This window comes from Apteryx mantelli, chromosome 18 (genome assembly GCF_036417845.1).
Source record: "Apteryx mantelli isolate bAptMan1 chromosome 18, bAptMan1.hap1, whole genome shotgun sequence".
In the NCBI taxonomy this organism is placed as follows: domain Eukaryota; kingdom Metazoa; phylum Chordata; class Aves; order Apterygiformes; family Apterygidae; genus Apteryx; species Apteryx mantelli.
This window is the reverse complement of record NC_089995.1, coordinates 18,455,793-18,474,499: the sequence shown is the minus strand read 5'-3', so window position 1 is coordinate 18,474,499 and position 18,707 is coordinate 18,455,793. Positions and strand designations below refer to the sequence as shown.

Genomic DNA, 18,707 nt, shown 5'->3' with positions numbered 1-18,707 from the left:
TAACACAGAGCAGCGGCACTGGAAAGAGAAGCCTCTCCTCGCTCTTCTCCCAGCTTACCAACAGCTACTGGAAGCATTAAATCTGCATTACTGTCTCTGCACCAGCACCTGCAAAGCTGATCACAACATTGTTAAAAACGTGTTATCTTTAGCTCGGTCTTGTTCAACGGGGGTTAATCTAAAAAAGATGAATTTCACAGGCTGAGTCAGAACTTAGTTAATAAGCCACAGTGCAACTGAGTCAGAGGCATCTCTTTTCCCTGCTATTTTACTGACATCTCAGATAACAAATATCACTCACGCTGGATCACAGCCAGCGCATTAGGAGCCAAATCCCTGTCTCCCACCAGCATATTTAAGCATACATTTCTATAAGAAAGCAAAATACATCTCTACCTACCCAAGGGGAAAGGGGAAACTCAGAAGAAAACATAAAAACCTGATTTTTAATTTTTATATGCTATTTTGTACTCACTCACTGCATGTAACTACAATGTTTGGACAGACACAAGGTACTTTTTGAAACAGTACTCAGTACTTAATTCTCTGGCTCTTTGGCACTCATTTACTCTCCAGGTGCAGATAGCTGCATTTTCTGCACATGTAGTAGAAAGCTAACAGATACCTCCCAGAGCAGCTGTGCCTATTGCTCCCTGGCTAGTTCAGGGCAATTGCCTTCAACATAGGAAAGCTTTATTTTTACTCTGCTCAGATTCTCCTAAAGCCTTTGGTCATGTTTCTCAGTGCCTTACGCAAGGCAGCGTTACCCATCAGGTCTAGACAGGATGTCACGATTGCCAGCGCAGCATGGGGAACTTGCAACCTGCCTCTGCGTGACAGCGTGGCTCAGCTTTGTGCCAGAGAGATGGATTTCAGCGAAGAGCACCAATCTCACCCGGCTGCTTACCATTAATATACACTGGACTACTTGCTGCAGGCAATGAGCTTTCTAGTAACGCCGCGTGCCCAAGCCTGAAATCTAACCAAACCAAGTCATCGTGCACTGCACACACCAAGGGTCCCAGAGCAAAAGGACGATGCCTTTTCCATCTCTACGCTGATCTTTTTCTGTTGGTTGCTTAGAAGTAGGTTTTGAGCAGGGAAAGAAGTCACAGCAATGCTGCGGCTACACCCATTTTTCTGTTGCACAAATACTCAGCAAAAGGGCCTGCGAAGCCAAAGCGCTGCAGTTTAAGAAACAAGGTCACGCTGGAAATTACTCTCTGCCAAAGAAAAAAGGTCCCTTCCCCAGAATCTCGCTCTCCACTGCAAGAGCGCTAGATCTTATCTCTCAAGGCAGCCCAGGGCCTAAGAATGCATGATTCAAACAATTCCAATCCAAGCCGTGCTAATTAAACAGCTTTTCTCAGGGTATTATGACCTAAAGAGGGGCCGTTGAGGCCAGGGAGCCCCACTGAGAAAAACGTTTAAAGCCCACAGACCGGAATTTTTTGGCACCAAACCCAATGGCAGCATTTGGATACATTCCACTAGCAAGTCCCCTGAAGGTTTACCGCTCCTTGACCGCTCTAAGCATGGCCAGCAGCTCTCGTTTTCCCCTTACACAGATGCCTTCTCTTGGTGGAACGGGAGTGATGACTATGCTAGCTATCATGACAGACGAGGAGGGGGAGGAAGGGCAGTTGCTGCTGTAGGCCCCTGGAGCCAATAAAGAGTTAATCTAATGGAGAGTAATGAAATGTACCTGAGTAAATAAGAACATCTGGAATCTTTTCAGGAACTCCCAGCACTGGGACGGACAGGTTCAGTGCAGACAAGACAGAACAGCAAATAAGATAAGCATTTAGGAATGTAGCAAGTAAGTCAGAAAATGATAAATTAGTAAATTGAGAGGTGCTTGACACAGGAACTGTTCAGCTGCCAAAGATGTAGGCCTGTTGCATAATCAGTAGTATACAACTGGCTGTAGAAGTGTGTAATTGGGAGATATGGGATTCATTTGGAAAAAACTTCTGCTAATAAGTACTTAGAAAGGATTTCTCTTCCTATTTCTGTTTAAGCCTGCAGGATTCCTGCTGACAGCTAGCCTGATCCACCTGGCCAGCAACTGCAGTAAACAGCTACCTTGGTCTAGATGCAGCGTACATTTGCTTGCTTGTTCAATCAGTATTGCAGAAGGAGCCTGGTTAGCACTTTGGAAGCAGCAACTACATACACAAGTCCCTAAGCAGCTTTTGGAGAAACATATTCCAACTCCCCGAGTCATTATGCCTGCTATGCACATTTATGCCATGTGGTATAGCATACGCATTATTTACCAGAGCAAGAACGAGGCTTGCAGCTGAATCCTCAGCAAAAGTCAACTAACTTCAAGCTTTGCTTCTTCCTGAAGCAAACTGAAACCATCTAAAACAAACCAAAAAGCTGGTAGGGAGATCATACCTCATTAATGAGGACTGTAGATGAGAAGACCCAGCTCTATATCATTCAGCAAACGAGCATGTGCAGGGGCTAACTCCCTTCCCACCAAGCAGAGCACTGGTGCACACATTTGTTACCACTGTGCTGGGAGGACAGGTACAGAAGTGCCCAGCTCTGAGAAGCCTGGTTTGAGTCACGGCGGGTGAGAGGAGTTGAAAGGTTTTTCATTCATCGGGGTTGCTGCTCGGTCGCCAGGAAACTGCACCTGGCAACAGGCGCTGCGGAGAACCGAGGGCTCCCGCTTCCCGGCTTTGCCTCAAGTGACTCGCAGTCAGCCTTCCTTGGATGATGCCAAGTGTTTATGATAAAAGCACCAATGGAAAACCACAAGCTGGTAAGAAAAACAACTTTGTTTAATTAAATCTGTCATTTAAGACTACCAGTCTCCATCGATAAACATTCTGGTTCACCTATGGAAACAACACCAGTTAGAAATTGTAAGGGAGTAGCATTGTCTTGCTTTCACACCACAGCAGTTCTTCATTCATACAGGCCTACACAGAACCACAGACTCCTAAACAGATGCCAGTCCTCATCCAAGGATTCAATGTAGGAACCAGAGGTCCTCTCCTCGCAGTGAGGGAGGCTCTGAAGAAAGCCATAAGCATCTTGTGTTACGTGGCTATGACACCAATCCCTCAAGCCAGCTTTCCTCTGTAACTACAGAGTCAAAAGAGACATCGACTCAAGGTCCTTCACCTCGATAAGAAAGGACCAAGGGTCTGTAAAGCAGTGCTGCTTTCAAAATAAAACCCTCCTGAGTAACTCACTGAACTTCAGAAAAGCATCCCAGGAGCAGACTGACATCAGTCATTTAGTCGTTCCTCTGACTAAATACGCCAGGGAAGCTGAAGACCCACCCAAGAATAAGCCACAGCACAAGGGTCACTTTCTAGTTCTTGAATGATTTATTGTCATCCAACACTAAGAAGCAAAGACTAAGTCAAATATGACTGATTATAACAAAAGGCAACAAAAACATCCACCTGGTATTTTATAAACAATCAAAAAAAAAAAAATTAGGCCAAAACTAACAGTCATCCTCTCCTCGCTGCAGGTGTGCCCACTGAGATGACTTGCTCTCTGTTTCTTGTCACAGCTTCATCTGCCAGCTGAGCTAGCTGTGTTTTGTGCCAGAACAAGGCAACGAGCTAGCTGAGCTCTGCTGTTAACCTTGCTTGACCCAAACGGAGTAGGATGCACACATGTATGCAGGGGGTGTTACATGAGCAGCTCCGGTGGCAAACAGGAGGAAGGACAAGCAGCTGAAGGTATAGTGATACCTGGAAAGGGATGTACCTACACCAAGATCACTGAAAAACTATTTGACCAAAGCTACTGGGATAGCAGCACCCCCTGAGGTAGGCAGACCCCTGACCGTGCAGAAGATATTGAACCAGGAAACAACCAATAGCAAAAGCAGCATTACGGATGGGAGGAAAATTCACAGGAAACAGCGCAAACCAGCCTTTTGTGAGGAAACGCTATCAGAAAACACAGGAGCTAAATTTCAGCAAGGACATGTGAAAAGGAAGAGGAGGAAACAATGAACTATATAGGAATGAAAGAAATCTGAGGAAGCCCTACAATTAGCAGTTTGAGAAAAAGAAAACTGCTGAAGTACAGTATTCAAAGAAAAACACTCAGATGCAGTGAAAGACAGCAGCCACAGACAAAACAGCACAGTAATAAAACTGTGAGCTGTATCTTGGCACACAGAAATTTTAAAAAAAAACAAGTTTTTGCATGCAACATCAAGCACTGCCATAACACCAGAGTGTATGAAAGAACAGAAAGACAGGCAGAATACCACTGTAAGAGAATGATCAAAAAAGAAAAATTCCAAAGAAAAACAGTTTCCCAGGCACAGAAGGAAGAAAAGGCACTTCTCTGTAGGCTGAACAGTGTGTACAGGTCAGTTTTAGAAGAGCCCAATCTCAGACAGTGACTGTCAGAACAAAGAAAATGATAAAAAATGAGATTTTATTATAGAGAAAGCCAAATAAACTCACTAACAATAATTACAAACTGTAGGAGAGTCAGAAATGCGCATTTACCTTCCTGGTGGGGCAAGTTAGAAAGAAACATCCAGGAGCTGCACAAGTGATAAGTGAGGCTGCTCATACCCTTTCTAAGGGCAATGCGTCTCCTTCCACCTCTTCCTTTCGCATGTGCTAGTGTATTATTCCTTCCCTATTAGTAAGCCTAGGTAGGCTTTTTGCTTTACAGTTTATTTTGTATGGAAGGAGACAAACTTAATGCAGCAGATTCCATGCATATTAACTTCAGTTGGCGCTACAGGCTCTTTTGTCAGCTCTGGAAGAAGATATGCCTATCGTGGTTACTGATACCACTTCAGTGCTGCACTTAGGCAAACTTCAGATAGCCTGGCGGCAGGACGGAGCTGATCCTGCTCACCAGGAGATAAGGACTTCTCATTACTTACAAAAACAAAAAACAAGGGAAGAATCAGAGGAAGAAGGAGTCAGCAGCAGCATCCCAGCCAGCTCACAAACGCACACGAGCACAAGCTGCAGCTCCCTGCAGACAGCTCGGAGCTTGCAGCAAGCTCCCCAGCAGGAACCTCCCGGTGAAGAACGGCTTCTCTGCAGCACTGCCACCCTCCGGCTTAGGGCGTAAAATTCACTTTTCATGGCAGAGCAACAGCTCAGGACCCAGAGCCCTTCCAAAGTTACCACCTTTCCATCCCACTCCCAAGGAGCCAGCTGATAGAAAACCTGGCTGTGAAACTTCCCATCATCGAGCAGCATCGTTTAACAAGATCCTCAATGGAGCTGTTGGCTGTCTAGCTGCCAATTCCCATCTAATTTGGGGGCACCAATGCAGCCAGCTCACCCAGCCAAAGATCACGAATGCCAGCTAGCCACCTCCTCAGTCTTCTGATGCCACCAACTAGCCAAGGCAGAAACAAGAGAGAAATGATTTCTTGTCTGTTAGATAAGCTTTCTTTCTGGCCCTAGGGCCACATCCTGTCTAGCACTCTGGAAGATATTATCCCAGGTCCTCAAAATGGCATGTGGGGAGAGAAAGGTCAGGAAACAAGGATGCCAGACCTCCTCTGACGAACAAACTTAAAATAAGTGTCCTTCCACAAGGCAGTTATGACTATTCTTAGCTTTGAGGGAAATTCCCTTTCTGGATTCACTGTGTACTGGTTCACACAGACAACTAAGGGGTCATAACATACAGCATCAAATGATGCAGGCAAACTCCAAGTTCACCCGTCAAAACAGATCTTTAAAAATGCTGCCAAGATTTTTAATCTCATTTAGTCAAAGACAGTTAACCATTGGGAAGCCTGCTAGCAGCACACCCCAAAGCGGTAGGGTAGACATCAGCATACACATCACCCAAAATACAGTAATAGATGGCAGCCATTATCAGAAAAGGTCAAACGCCATGTTCCTATTTTGCGTGTTTTTAATGATTGTTTTCACAATAATTTACAAATTTGCTGTTACGCACATTATATATCCAGTTAGTAATGAAAAATGTGAGTTAATTCAACTCTCAGTAGAGAAACTGCTATAAAAAATGCCCTTGCTTAGGTCTGGTATCTGCTCCCGCACTTTTGTATTAATACATCCAGCCAAGCGAGTTCCTCATGCTGAACCTGTCCAACCTGCTGGCCCTCCCCCAGACTACACACACCTAGAGTTTGTTCTCTGCTCATACCAAGGTGAGGATCTGAAAGCTTCAGAGCACTGAGGGGGGTAGACTTAGTGCACCAGCCCCAGGGCTCTAGGGCGAATAAGACAGGAAACAGAGTGCATGCTCTAACACTTTGCATAGCCACAATCCAGCTTCTTTCAAAGGGATATTGCTGGTCTTAGCACAGCTCCTAGTTAGCTGACATCTGGAAGCCTAGAGTTCAGCACAGCTCTGAAGTTCTGCTCCGAAGCCCAGGGCTGGAATAACAAGCACGCTGCAGGTTGGTGCAAAGTGCCGCAGCACAACGCTAGATGGCAACTTGCACGCACTGCACCGTGCCTGAACCAAGCCAGTGCCACCAGTCCCTCACGTCTAGGAGCAATGAATTCACCCACAGGATTCTGTTCAAAGGAAAGATAAAGAAATGGAGACCTGAGCCCAAAACACAAACAGTGGAACAGACCAAAGTTGGAGAATTCCAGGTGTCCAGCTATGCTGGTACTCAGCAGAGGAGAGGAAATAAATCAAAGGGTACCACAGCCTTGAGTTTTTCACCTGAGCTGTTCCCAACATCTTGATAATTCATCTTTTAAAATAAAACCTTTCCGCTTTCCAGTAAGATACACTGTTTGCCTTTTACTTTCAATCACTTCACACTGATTCAGCTTTGTGCCTTCTTGGAGAGAACAAGTCAGCAGCAAGTTGTGTTTCTCAAAGAAAAGCAATACAGCAAGTTAAAACTGCAAACAGTCCATCTGGACTGCTGGAGAAAGTGCAGACAGAGTAGGTGGATACTGCAACGAAGCTCATACGAGTTCTGCTGAGGGAAGGAGTCTCAAAACTTTCTCCCCAGAAAAGGCCAGGAAGACACATCCAAGCTTTCCCCACACTCTAAACAACAACAGCTGTTTCACAAAGATTTCCCCCACAATGCACTTACAGTAGTGTCATCGTTATCCTGGCAATCAGATCACCCGTTCTTGTGTAGTTTATACTTAATGTGCGAAAATAAAGAGAGTATTTTGTAGCAGTCCTTGGAGGAGAGAGAAGAGTAATAGATTGCTATAAGCAGTTAATTGGCATGGACGGAAACTGCTCCCTGGGAGTTCCCTTCCCCTTTACCTTCCTCCCCTCTAAAGACTGCAGTAATGCAATCCACAAAAGTAATTAAACTCCCGTGGGAGAATTTGTGGCACAATAGGCTGCAGCTCCTTTCAAAACTGGTTCGTTTTGTTTATTTATTTTAAAGTCCACTGATCATCACAAAAAAACATGGGAAACGCAACTAAAGAGAAAAAAGTCCAACCAAGACCTAAGAACCCAGCGCTACAAGTAGATGTGAGCCTGTGCTGCACGGCGCAGGTGCACACACAGGACGAGACGACACATGCGCACTGCAGGCAGGCGTGTGGCGAGAGATGGGCTCCTTTATATTAACCGCTGAACAATGACAGCATTGAGCAGGTTGGCTTCCTTCAGGGTTTGGTTCTCATCAGTCAGCTCTTTATTTGGGAAGGTGGTCATGAGGATGAAACTGGTGGCAGCCATTGCTGGCCGGGCATCTACTATGAAGAGCCGGATGTCACGGATCCTGTCCAAAGGGATCAAACACACAAGGGTGACGCTGTTATTTCACACTCCGCAGAAGCACATGGCAATAGCCTAAATTCACCCTTCCCAGAGCATGCAACCCTACAGTTGCTGCACTTGCTTCCCAACTAACAGCAGAGGCCACAGCCAGACAAATCTACAGTTTCAGCTATTCCTCCGTGGGCTCCTGTTCAGTGAAATAACACAGGCTGCTTTATAAGTTTAAGGATTTACAACTTAATTTTTTTTCAACTAAATATTCTTTTCACTGTCCACCTTGAATATCTGTGGTGTCAGGCAACTATTTGAAATGCTTCAGAACCCTTCAAGATGAACGGATTAACGAGCAGGTTTAATGAGCGTTGCTTGACACTACTTGTTATAAGTAACTGCTTATCACACACAGCATAACCTAAATGATCTCAACCCCCAAAGGTAGATCCAATATCGCTGTTGTAGCTATTTCCTGCGCCTGAGCCTGGAAGAGGGTTTTTGTAACTCTTTGTAGCATGCTTTATTCCCCTATAGAAACTGTAGGATGCTCAGGCTCTCCAAGATCAGCTAGATGAGAAGAACTTCAGGACAGAAGTCTAAAGAAGCAATGGACTGTACAGCCAACTTTGCTCAGCCAAGGGAACTGAACTGTTTTAAGAGCACTCCTCTGTGCTCCAGTCAGCACAGGGAACAGCCCGGTAGAAAAGTTTCAGTTAAAAGTCAGAACAACTGAACCAAGTTCCTAATTACCTGACAGCTTCTATAGCTCTTAGAATAGTTTCATTTCCTGTAGCTGACATTAAGGAAAGTTATGCTGATAATACTGAAGCTCCCAGATACAGTTATCACCAGCTATAATCCATCTCTATCTGGAAAGCAAATCCTATCCTTCTAACAGTTAATGACTGCCTTAAAACCCCACAATAAGTTTATTCCTATTCACCTATACAGAAGGATCCCCAGAGCTCCCTTTAGCAGGCTAGCCAGGATTTTAACATCTGCTCCAGCTGTGCACAGTTCGCAGTGTCATTCAGGCCTTCCCAGTTAGTAACCTGTGTTTCCTGTTGCCTTTGTACCTGTGATTGTGGTTAAATTTCTGGACCAGCCGCCCGCCGTCAGCGAGCCGGATTTGAATGTTGGTGATGGGCTCCGACTCATCAATACTGATGGCAGAACTGGCTTTGGCTTCATTCTCTGCCTGCTGGGCTGGTGAGCTGGTGCCCATCACCTGGGGGACAGTGCTGAGGACAGAAAGACACAAGGAGAGTTGTTATAAACCAAATGAATCGCCAAGCTGCAAGGTGCCAGGGGTCAGGCATATGAGTTATTGCCTAGTGGGCCCGACTACCAGGGCTCCTAGTCAAGAGACACCAACGTAGGCTGGAAAGGTGCAAGAATAAGATTTCAGGAACCAGCTAGTAAGGTCGCAGGTCAGCAGGCACCTGTCAATAATTTCAACTCTACCATCTCCCATTAGAGTACCACATCATGGGTCTTCACACACCAACACGAACAGGGTCTTATGACTATGAAACGCTGCTTCTACATGACCTAATGCGATGGTTTCAAACTGGAGATCTGCTTCCTGCCACTAAAAGGCTGAGCCATCCCACAGTACGCAACAGTAAGCCCCATTTCCTCTCTCAGAGGAACACCTCACATACCACATGCACTAAGCACCTTCTCTTCAGAAAGATGAATCAATAGGCTCATCCCACCAAAACTCTCAAGTGACTTTCACAGACCACTGACACACCAATCCAGTGCTGCTGCCTTCTCACCTGCCCAGCTTCTGTCCTTCTCCAGTAAAAGCTTTGAAGACACTTTTAGGTTTCACATAATCCTCATCACGGTGATCCTCCATATCCAGGTTCACTTGTCCGCCCCGCGCTAACCTGCGCAGCTCTGCCGGGACCTCCCTGCAAAAAGAGAGGTATTGCAAGGAATCTGCCTGAAGCAGCAGCAAGTCTGGAGAGTGAGGAAGTGCTAACCACAAGATCTGGTGCAACCACAGACCTGTGGACTTTTAGGAATCACAGTATATCCTTGCTTAATTAACAAGGTAGACACGTACTTCCCCACTGACAGACACAAATTAAAGGTTACTTTACCCAGGTTCTAGCCTAGACTAACATGCCTTTTTGTGATGCATCAGAAATTGTCACCTCAAATACGAAAGTCTGTTTGCTCATTTTGAATGCTCAAGGTCCCACACGAACCAAAGCTGCTTCCCCATTTATCTGAAGTAAACGTTCAAATTTTCCTCCCTGACAGTTTCCATATTAAGAATCCAGGCCTCTTAAGAAAGGGCAAGTGAAATATGCTACTGGTTCAGCACCCTAGTTCCACAAATGCCTGCATTTCACAAAGAATAGGCTGTAGCCTATTCTTTCTCTCCCCTTACCCTCTGCGGATATCATCAAGAAACTGGGCATTGGATGGATCTTGGTAGCTCCTCAGTTCTCCACTGTCCAGACTGAATCCACTCTTCCACAGCTTCAGTACAACATGCACCTGCAATTGCCCCAAAACAACAATCAGCCCCACTGAAGCATCTTATAAGAATAACCGGAAGCAAAGTGAAATGCTGCTGACCAGCAGAGGGGTTTCGAGCTGCAGACAATGTTCCAGCAAGGCTCCTCTGGGCCGGTATGATCAACGGGGAGGAAAAAAAAACAGGCATTGGCTATGTAATGGTCTCACATCAGTTCCTAGAAGGTGACATCACAGACAGCACCACTATCCCCTTTCTGATAAATATGGTTGAAGAGTCAAAAGTGCGTTAGGCAAGGAGCCTAAGCCAAGCTCCCACCAAGGTCAAGGTGGACATTTGCTCACAAGCCAAGCAAGAGAGCATCTTGCACTGGTGCTCTAAGCTCCATGAGTCTTACTGCCTAGTGCTCTTTGCACACTACTTGCATGATCAATATATTCACACCACAGAGGCTGAGAAAAAGATTCCTGCACTTCTAAGGAATACCCAGATTCTTCATTAGAAGTTCATCGGAAAGCTGCTTACTTAAGACTCAAGTACCTATTATTTTCTCATCAGAAATCCTACAGGAAGCAAGATGTACCTATCAGGCTTTATAACTCTGTGCTCTCAAGCTTTGCAGGTGTAGGACAGAAATCCCTCAGGTGACATTTACAGAACAGAATAGAGATACTCACATCCTGAGCAGAGTTCTGTCTCCTCTCTCCTGCCACATAGGCAGACTCCTCCTCTGGAGTAGCCCCAAGGCGATACCCTCCCCCTGCAAACGGCTGTAAGAGAGAGGCAGGCAAAGAGCTTAGAGAACGACATACACCCTGGGAACAGCTTAACTCCCTTTCCCCAATACCGCTCTGAATAAATGGGGGCCTCATAGCATCAGCAACATGTATTATCCCACAGACACAATGACCTGCTTGAACTAGTTGACACAACGAAGTGGCTTTTCTTGCCACTGTGACACATGAGCTAGAGCTGCGCTAAGAGGAGTCCAGACTCAGCTGTTTCAAGAATATTCCAGGGCTCAGCAGCACTGCAGAGCTGTCGTGGTGGCAACAATGAGAAGATTCTGCCAGCGGAGAACAACTGAAATGGGGAAAGGAATAAAGAACTCATCGCTCCTCACTTTAGGCTTGCTAGTCTCGCCACTGCTCTTGGCTGTCCGGTCCACTGCCACTGCTCCATGCTCCTTTGCTCCCTTGAACAGATCTTCCACCAGCTCATTGGGACTCTTCTTCCTTGGAGGGCCAACGATCTGCTGTCCACTTCTCTCTGAGCCTCCGGCGTAAAACCTAGACAGAAAGCACACATCATCTGGGTAAGACTGCAGAGAAAGAGAGAGTCTAGACTGACAAGCTCAGTTTCGAATACTAGTACCAGCTGCATTGCTAACTCCTAACATGAATTTCAGCAGGTCTCCGGCTTGTCTGATACCTTTTTTAGCTCTTCTCTAAGATGGAAGAATATAGGCCACATCCAAACAGTATTTTGAGGGAAGACACACATTCATTCTACACTTAAAGATCACCACACACAGGGACTGATCTGAACTGAAAGCAATAAATCCACAGTCAATGCAGTGCAATTAAACCCAGTCTTTTTCCAGGAACACTTATTACTTTCCAGCTGGCTTGTAACACACATTGAGCAAGCTCACATCTGGCTGCAGAAGACCATGCAGCCTACCTATTTCAGCCATCTTAATGTGTATCAGCTTCATTCAATTTACCTTGCATGTTAACCTTAAGTGTATTTAACTACTTACAGCTGACACTGTAGAAAACTTTCCCACTAGCATACCTTAAAGGAAAAAAACTCTGTTGAAAGGGGGACCTACATTTTTCCTTTCCATCTCCTTAGCCCTTACATTCCCCTTAAACTGCACTTCAAAGGAAAACAAGCCAGCAAAAGGAACGAACAGTCCCCGTAATATTCCCACATTTGCGTTCTCTACAGACACAAGTGTTGCTCGTGCCCTTTTTCTGTTTTTAATCTAGGGCTTCCACATTCCACCTCAGACTTTTTCCTCTCTCAGCACGATTCAGTGATGAAAGCTGGTGTTCATACAGGAGTGCTGAGTACATGCTTGCACACAGACTTTGCACCGACCAACCTTTCTGTGTCAAACCCGAGATTTTCCAGTACAGGAGTTTCATCTCAATTTAAACCCACTTTAAAAAAAATATCTGTATACAAGTGGCAAACCATCACACGAGGGCAGAGACAAAACCACAGGCCTAAGTCTTTAACTGAAAACTTACCGCTGTCCCTCTTCCTCTTCATCATCATCCTCCTGTGCATGAACAAGGTCTCTGAACGATGTTACCCGATGGTCACTGCAAATCAAAGTCAATCAAAGTATGTCAGCCTCAGGACACGTTTCAACCACATCAGCAAAAGCTCCTGAACATACATAGCATGTTAGTTTGACTCTCTTCTACTTTTAGAGTCTGATCCATTTTTCTACGAAACCATTGGTCAGCACTGGGGTAACTGAGCAGTGAGCCAAGCTCTTGGACCTCTGTTCCAATTACACCAACAAAAAAGAACAGCGGGTGCGCTGGAGGAGACTCAGAAGGTGGTTGCAAACACAGCAAAAGCAGTAAATCTTCAGTCACCTTCCCCGTTAACAGACTAGGTTTTGTTGCCTTTTTCAGAGAGCAACCATTATCAAACGCACACAAACTCAGGTCACCCTTCCAGGCCCCGGGCAAGTCCAGCCTCCACATCCTTTCACTCTTGTATTTCTGCTGAGGCTGTTGCGATCCAAACCGAGATAGAGGGTATTTTTGCAATATGGAATTTATTCAACAAAGTCTGAACCAAGACCACTTTTCCACACAGATCCTTCAATATACAGCAACTCTCTTCCCCATGCTCTTTCTCTTTAAAATGGGATAGTACTTCCCAGCTGCACAGGGATTTGGTGAGGCCAAATCAACTTCTTTTGGTAAAATGCTAGACCTGATCAGATAAGGCGTCATACAAAATTACAAAATATTTTTCCTGTGAAGATCCAATCTGCTTAAATGAAAGGGTTACCTACAAAAACTAAAACTATTACCTCCCGATTGTCTTCCAGCCTCAAAACGCAAATCAAGTTTTTCCTGAGCAATGAGGCAAGTTATCCTAACTGCTCGTTGGATGAGTTGTGCAACAACATCAGAGCCTGAGATGTATAAATGCTGATGTTTTCACAATTTCTCAAGGGCCATATAAGGTGAAGCAGATCAAAACACAGAGATGTTTCCTCTGATAAATATCATACATCAATACTTTAGATACAGCATGTACTTTTAAGTAAGTAACTTCCACTCTCAGTCTTACGAGGCCCTGATGAGCAGATCAATACGAGCTGACGCTCTCGCGCACCTGGCTGCAGTGCCTCTGGATATAGAGCTGGGTGTTGGCTGGGGAAGAGTCAGGATGTCGTCATCGCCCCCGTCCTCATAGAAACTGGCAAGGGCAATCTGAAAAGAGACACCACAGCATCTTTTCAGGATGAGAGCAAGCACCCTGCAAAAAAATAAAAACCCAAGCAAACACTAATAACGTAACTAAAGTTTTTATCGCATTCGAGCTCTTGAACCACATCAACACTAAAGATATTTCACACGATTTCCCTCCTCAGAAGTCCTAGCAAAGCCAAGCTCCTAATGCCAGTTTCCAGTGTTTGATTTGGTTTTGCCAGGACATTTACCACAGCAGTTATTCCAGAATGACCTCCCTGAACAGAGGCCCTCATACCATAATATTTTTGCAGGGTTTACACTAAAATTCCTGTTCTGAAACAGTTGCTTCTGTGATACCCAAATGCAATTAATTAAGTGCAATTAAGGCCAGCACATTTAGGGGGAGGGAGGAAGGGGGATGGGAAGACACCAGGTGCCTGATGCCTCACTTAATTCGGGGGTGTTCAGACGGCTGCTACGATGAACAGCGATCCCCACTCCCTGCTGGCCAGTGCTGGCTTTTAGGGAAAACCCGTGCAAATCCGGCAAAACACCAAACGCTCCGAATCCCGTGCCCCACCCGGGGAATTTTAGCATTTTCCGACCGACGAGATAAACGGGGCGGGTTTCAGCCCAGTTCACCGCGGCTGCGGCCGGCCCCGACGCCCGCAGCCCGGCGAGGGGGGCAGCGGCGGCGGGGCCCGGCCGGGGCCTGCGGGAGGCGGCAGGGCGGCGGCGGAGCGGCCCGCGGGGCCGGGTGGCGGCGGCGGCGGCAGGGCGGGGCGGGGCGAGGCCGGGCGCGGGGTACCTGCAGGTCCCAGCCGGCGGACTCCAGGAAGAAGCGCGCTCGCTCCTCCTCGACGCCGGTCACGGCCACGAACTCCCTCAGCGCCTCCTCCCTGTCCGCCATCTTGCCGCGGTGCAGCGCCCAAAGCCCGCCGGGCGGCCCCGCGTCGCGCCGAGCCCCGCCCCTGGCCCCGCCCCGCGCAAAGCCCCGCCCCGCGCGCCCGCCCAAACCGCGCCGGGCGGAAACAGCGGCGCCGCGTCACAGCGGCCCCTGGCGGCGCGGCGGTGGCGGTGGCGGTGCGGCGGGTGTGCAGCGCCGAGCACCGCGGCGGAGCCGGGCCGGGCCGGGCAGGGGGCGCGAGGCGCGAGGCGCGGCAGGGGCTGAGGAAGCAGCGGAGGGGCGGCGGTGTCAGAGCGGGAGCGGGAGGCGCCCTAAGGCCCGCAGCTCCCCCCCACCCAGGCGTCGGCCTCCAGGCGGGTCCGGCCTGGTGCCCAGGCCGAGGAGAGGAGCCCGCGGCTCCGAAGGGAGCCGGCGTTTCCCACCTGGGGACCGCAGCCGAATCCGGCAGCACCCGCCCGCAGTGCGGGGCGGCGGGTGCCAACCCTGGCCCGCCAGACCTGCTGCCTTGGTCCATCCCGGGGAGAGCCGTGCTGGAAACCCCCCCCGGGGAACCCGGCATCCCCCCTTCCCGCCCGGGGCCGCCCAGCCCCACGGAAGGAGCTGGGAAGGGCCCCGGGGCTGACGGCGCAGGCCGCAGCAGAGCACCCCCCGCCACCCTGCGTGTTTCCATGCCGTTTATTTTCAGGGAAAAACAGGGAAGCGGAGCGTGGCCCTTCCTGCCAGCACGCCCTGACCAGGCATCGCCATGCCCGGGCGCAGGGTGCAGGCCGACGTCTGGGGCGGCGCAGCCGTGCCATGGCATCTCCTCCCCGGTGCGAGCGTCGCCTCCCGCTGCGGAAGGACCCAGCGGGACGATGCAGAAACGCGAAGAAGCCTGGAAGCAGCTCCGGGACCGACGCTCGGGCCCTGTGAAGGGAAAATCCCCGCCCCGGGAAGGGGGAAGGTTCAGCCGGAGCCGGGGACGCTGCTCTGCCCAGCCGGGGGCTCCCGCTGGCCCCCGCCGCACCACCCACCGGCCTTTACCTCCTCACTGCATCCTGCGCTTGAAGAGGAAGAAGAGGACGAGGCCGAAGATCCCCTTCTCCAGCAGGAGCCCGATCCAGAGGCCATAGAGGGACAGGAGGTGCTGACCTGCGGTGGGGACGGGGCAGTGAGCAGGGCTGGGGCCGCGGCAGGTCTCCACCACGTGGCCTCCTGCTGCTCGCCCAGGGCTGCAGGTGCCGGTGTTGGCGCTGAACCAGCCGCTCGGTCCAGTGGGGCTGTGCCGCAACGGGAATGGCCTGGGAGGGGGCTCGGGGTGGTGACACCTTGACCGCTAGGGACGACAATTCAGGTCCTAGCAGCATCCGCCCTGATATGGAGACAGGTTTCATGTCCTGAAACCTGCTGGCCTTGGTTGTGATGGGCTGGTCCTGCTGGGCCAGAGCTACAGCGCACTGAAACCTGGGCCAGTGCTCACGAGTTCTGGTGACTTGAATTCACCAAGCCCCACCGGCCCCGAGGAGCCAGGCCTTAGCAGGCGTGGGGTGGGCTCTGCGCTGCTCTCCGAGCAGCGGGTTAGACGGCACAGTGGGAGAAGGGCTCAGCCTGATGGGAGCTCTGCTCCTGATGGCTGCATCCCGTGGGGATGCTCGACCTTGTCTAGCCCGTGTTGTAACAGGAGCAGGAGCTCAGGACGGTGCCAAGAGAGTGGAAAGCAGAACACGTTTGAAGCTGGGCTGGCTCTTATTATCCCGCACAGGATTCTGGTGGGACTGAGCTTTCTCAGGAGGACAAGAGCTAACAGCCTCCTCCTCAGGGACTGCATCCTTAAGGCCGGCGGCAGGCTCACACTCACCCTTATCCGCGAGGGACTGGTTACTTGCTCCCCGGTCAGCAGCCGGCACAGCGATCTGCAGGGTCACAGCGCTGCCGACGGGGCTCTGGGAGTCATGCACCACTTGGCAGGTGAACACGGACTGATTCTTCTCCACTGTCGCTTGCACTTCCAGGAGGCTCCGCAGCTTGAACGTCCCCTGGGAGGTCTCTCTTAGGCGGGGGCGTCTCCCCGCATTTGCCTTCATCCCATTTTCCAGCCAGGTGAGGGTCACTGCATCTGGATAAAACCCCTCGACGGAGCAGGTGAAGTTCACAGTCTTGTTCACCTCGACGGGGTTTGGCGGCTCAGTGAGCACACGCACGGTGGGGGGCACTGCAAAAAGAAGCGCTTGGTGCCCAACATCCGCCCGGCTCTGCAACCCACTGCCTGCATCCGCCCAGGCCCCTTCCCCACAAGGAGCCCCGCTTCTCGCCCCGGGAGCGGGATGCTCGGAGCGACGGTCCCTGCCGAGCCCTCACCTCGCACAGCGTTGCTGAGGTTGTACGTCCTCATCAGCGGGGTTCTCAGAGTGGCATGATCGACCACGCAGGTGAGCCGGGAGCGGACGTCGGCAGCCTGCAGGGTCACCTCCGCCGTGCTGGACATGTTGTAGGAGTTCGTCTGCCCAGCGGTGACCTGGGGCTGCGGAGCCGTCATCGGGGCCCCGTTTTTGAGCCACTTCACACCGATTTCTCTGGGGAAGAAGCCTCCGGCCGTGCAGGTGAAACGCACCGAGCTCCCCGGCTCCGCTCTGTGCTCAGGCCCGGACACAGCCATCGAGGCAGGGCTGGCTGCGGGGAGAAGCATTTACCCATTGGGGCAGGCTCTCTGCTCCCCGCAGCCCTCACCCCCGGGAGCACAGGGCTCCGCGCCAAGAGGGAAATGGGCTCCTGCCGCAGGCGGAGCGCTCTGTGCTGGGGGACGGACACGGACACGGACACGGCTGGGGTAGGGCCCCGCATGACCCCCCCGTGGGCCGTTCCTGGAGCAGAGCCGAGCGGCGAGGGCTTTGCGGGGGATCGGGGAAGGCGGCTTTGCCCAGCCTGCGCCCCTGGCTGCCAGGCAGCTCTCCAGGAGGGACCCCGCGATGCGCCTGGGGCGCCTGCTGGCTCCTGCTGCCGGCAGGGAAGGTGGCCTGGGCAGGGGAGGGGACGCAGGGCCCCCGCCCAGCCCCGCTCGCCCCGGGACCAGAGCCCGCCGCGACGGAGGGCGGCTGCGCCCGGCAGGGCTGGTTCCCCTCTGGCAGCTGCTCTGGGGAGTCGTGGCGGGGCTGAAAGCTCCACTCACCGCGCACAAGCACCTTCGTGCCCCGTCCCGACAAATACACCTCATCCTGCTCGTCTCCTTTCCTAAACTTCACACAGTAATAGGTCCCGGCATCCTCGACTTGGACGTTGCTGATGTAGATGGTGAGATTTGTGCTGGACTCATTCACTGCCCTTGTTACGCGGGGGAGGGGGGAGACTTTTTGGTCATAAATGGTCTGATTCTTGCTGCCCAAAGCCTTCAGCCATTTCACAGGTCCTGCTATATCATCTCCAGAGATGCTGCAGCGCAGGGTGAGCGTCTGCCCCACGGACACCGACACCTCCTCCTGGGGCTGCTGCAGCTGGATGCTCCTGTCCGTCCGGGGACCGGAGCTGGCACCTGCGCAGCGAGAGCAGGGGGGCTGCGAGGGTCCCGCCGCCAGGGCCGGCACGGGCACTGCCCTGCGCGGGGACACCCGGCCGCGGGCCCCCAGGCACCCGGCATGCGCCCACCGGTGGGGCTGCACGGCCGGTGGGGATACGGGCTCCCCAGGCCGGGCCGGAATAGAGCCAACTCTTCCGCTGGGGATAAAAGCAGGGAGCAAGGGGAGAAGGTGAGGGAAGAGTCCCGAACGTGCTCAGGCGCAGGAGAAGGACGGTTCTGCCAGCAGCGAGGGAAGGGCGCGGGAGCGCGCGGCGCCCGCAGCCCCGTCCCCGGCACTCACCCAGGCCTCTGCAGAGCAGCAGCAGCAGCAGCAGGCAGGTGGGAGCTGGTGCCCGCGCGGCCGCAGCCATGGCATGACCCACGTCCCGCCGCCGGCCGCCTTGGCCCGGCCCGGCCCGGGGGCTCTGGGGCACACCCATTGCAAATGGGGAAGGAAGGGCAGGGAAGCGGGGCAAGTTCCTCTGTCACTTCCACGCAAGCCCAGAGGGTTTCTGAACCGTTTGCACCACGGCACGTCACGGGACCGCGTCCTTGCCGGCCCCGGGGGTCGCCGAGCTGCCGTCTTGCGAGGCGGCGCCGCGGCTCGTTTGCAGCCCCGCGGCGGGTTTG

At 51.2% G+C, this 18,707-nt stretch overlaps 2 protein-coding genes across 5 annotated transcripts; both read right to left on the bottom strand.

Annotated features, from left to right (window-relative positions):
* Positions 1-7,326: 7,326 nt before the first annotated feature.
* NSFL1C (NSFL1 cofactor) lies at positions 7,327-14,561 on the bottom strand. 4 transcript variants are annotated; one of them, XM_067307470.1, is made up of 9 exons: positions 14,450-14,561; positions 13,517-13,659; positions 12,451-12,525; positions 11,316-11,481; positions 10,870-10,962; positions 10,103-10,212; positions 9,480-9,617; positions 8,775-8,939; positions 7,327-7,705 (listed from the first exon to the last, which is right to left on the bottom strand). In XM_067307470.1, exons 1-9 carry the CDS (start codon positions 14,549-14,551, stop codon positions 7,543-7,545), a joined length of 1,155 nt encoding a protein of 384 aa, XP_067163571.1. In that variant the 5' UTR covers positions 14,552-14,561; the 3' UTR covers positions 7,327-7,542. The 4 variants fall into 4 exon arrangements, with proteins under 4 accessions (XP_067163571.1, XP_067163572.1, XP_067163573.1 ...); XM_067307471.1 differs by having other exon boundaries at positions 13,562-13,659; XM_067307472.1 differs by lacking the exon at positions 10,870-10,962.
* Positions 14,562-15,212: 651 nt separating this feature from the next.
* On the bottom strand, positions 15,213-18,554 carry LOC106493210 (signal-regulatory protein beta-1-like). Its single transcript, XM_067307803.1, has 6 exons — positions 18,379-18,554; positions 17,694-18,053; positions 16,886-17,197; positions 16,386-16,739; positions 15,572-15,679; positions 15,213-15,454 (listed from the first exon to the last, which is right to left on the bottom strand). The coding sequence occupies exons 1-5, from the start codon at positions 18,515-18,517 to the stop codon at positions 15,576-15,578; spliced, it is 1,269 nt and encodes a 422-aa protein (XP_067163904.1). The 5' UTR covers positions 18,518-18,554; the 3' UTR covers positions 15,213-15,454; positions 15,572-15,575.
* Between the last annotated feature and the right edge of the window lie 153 nt (positions 18,555-18,707).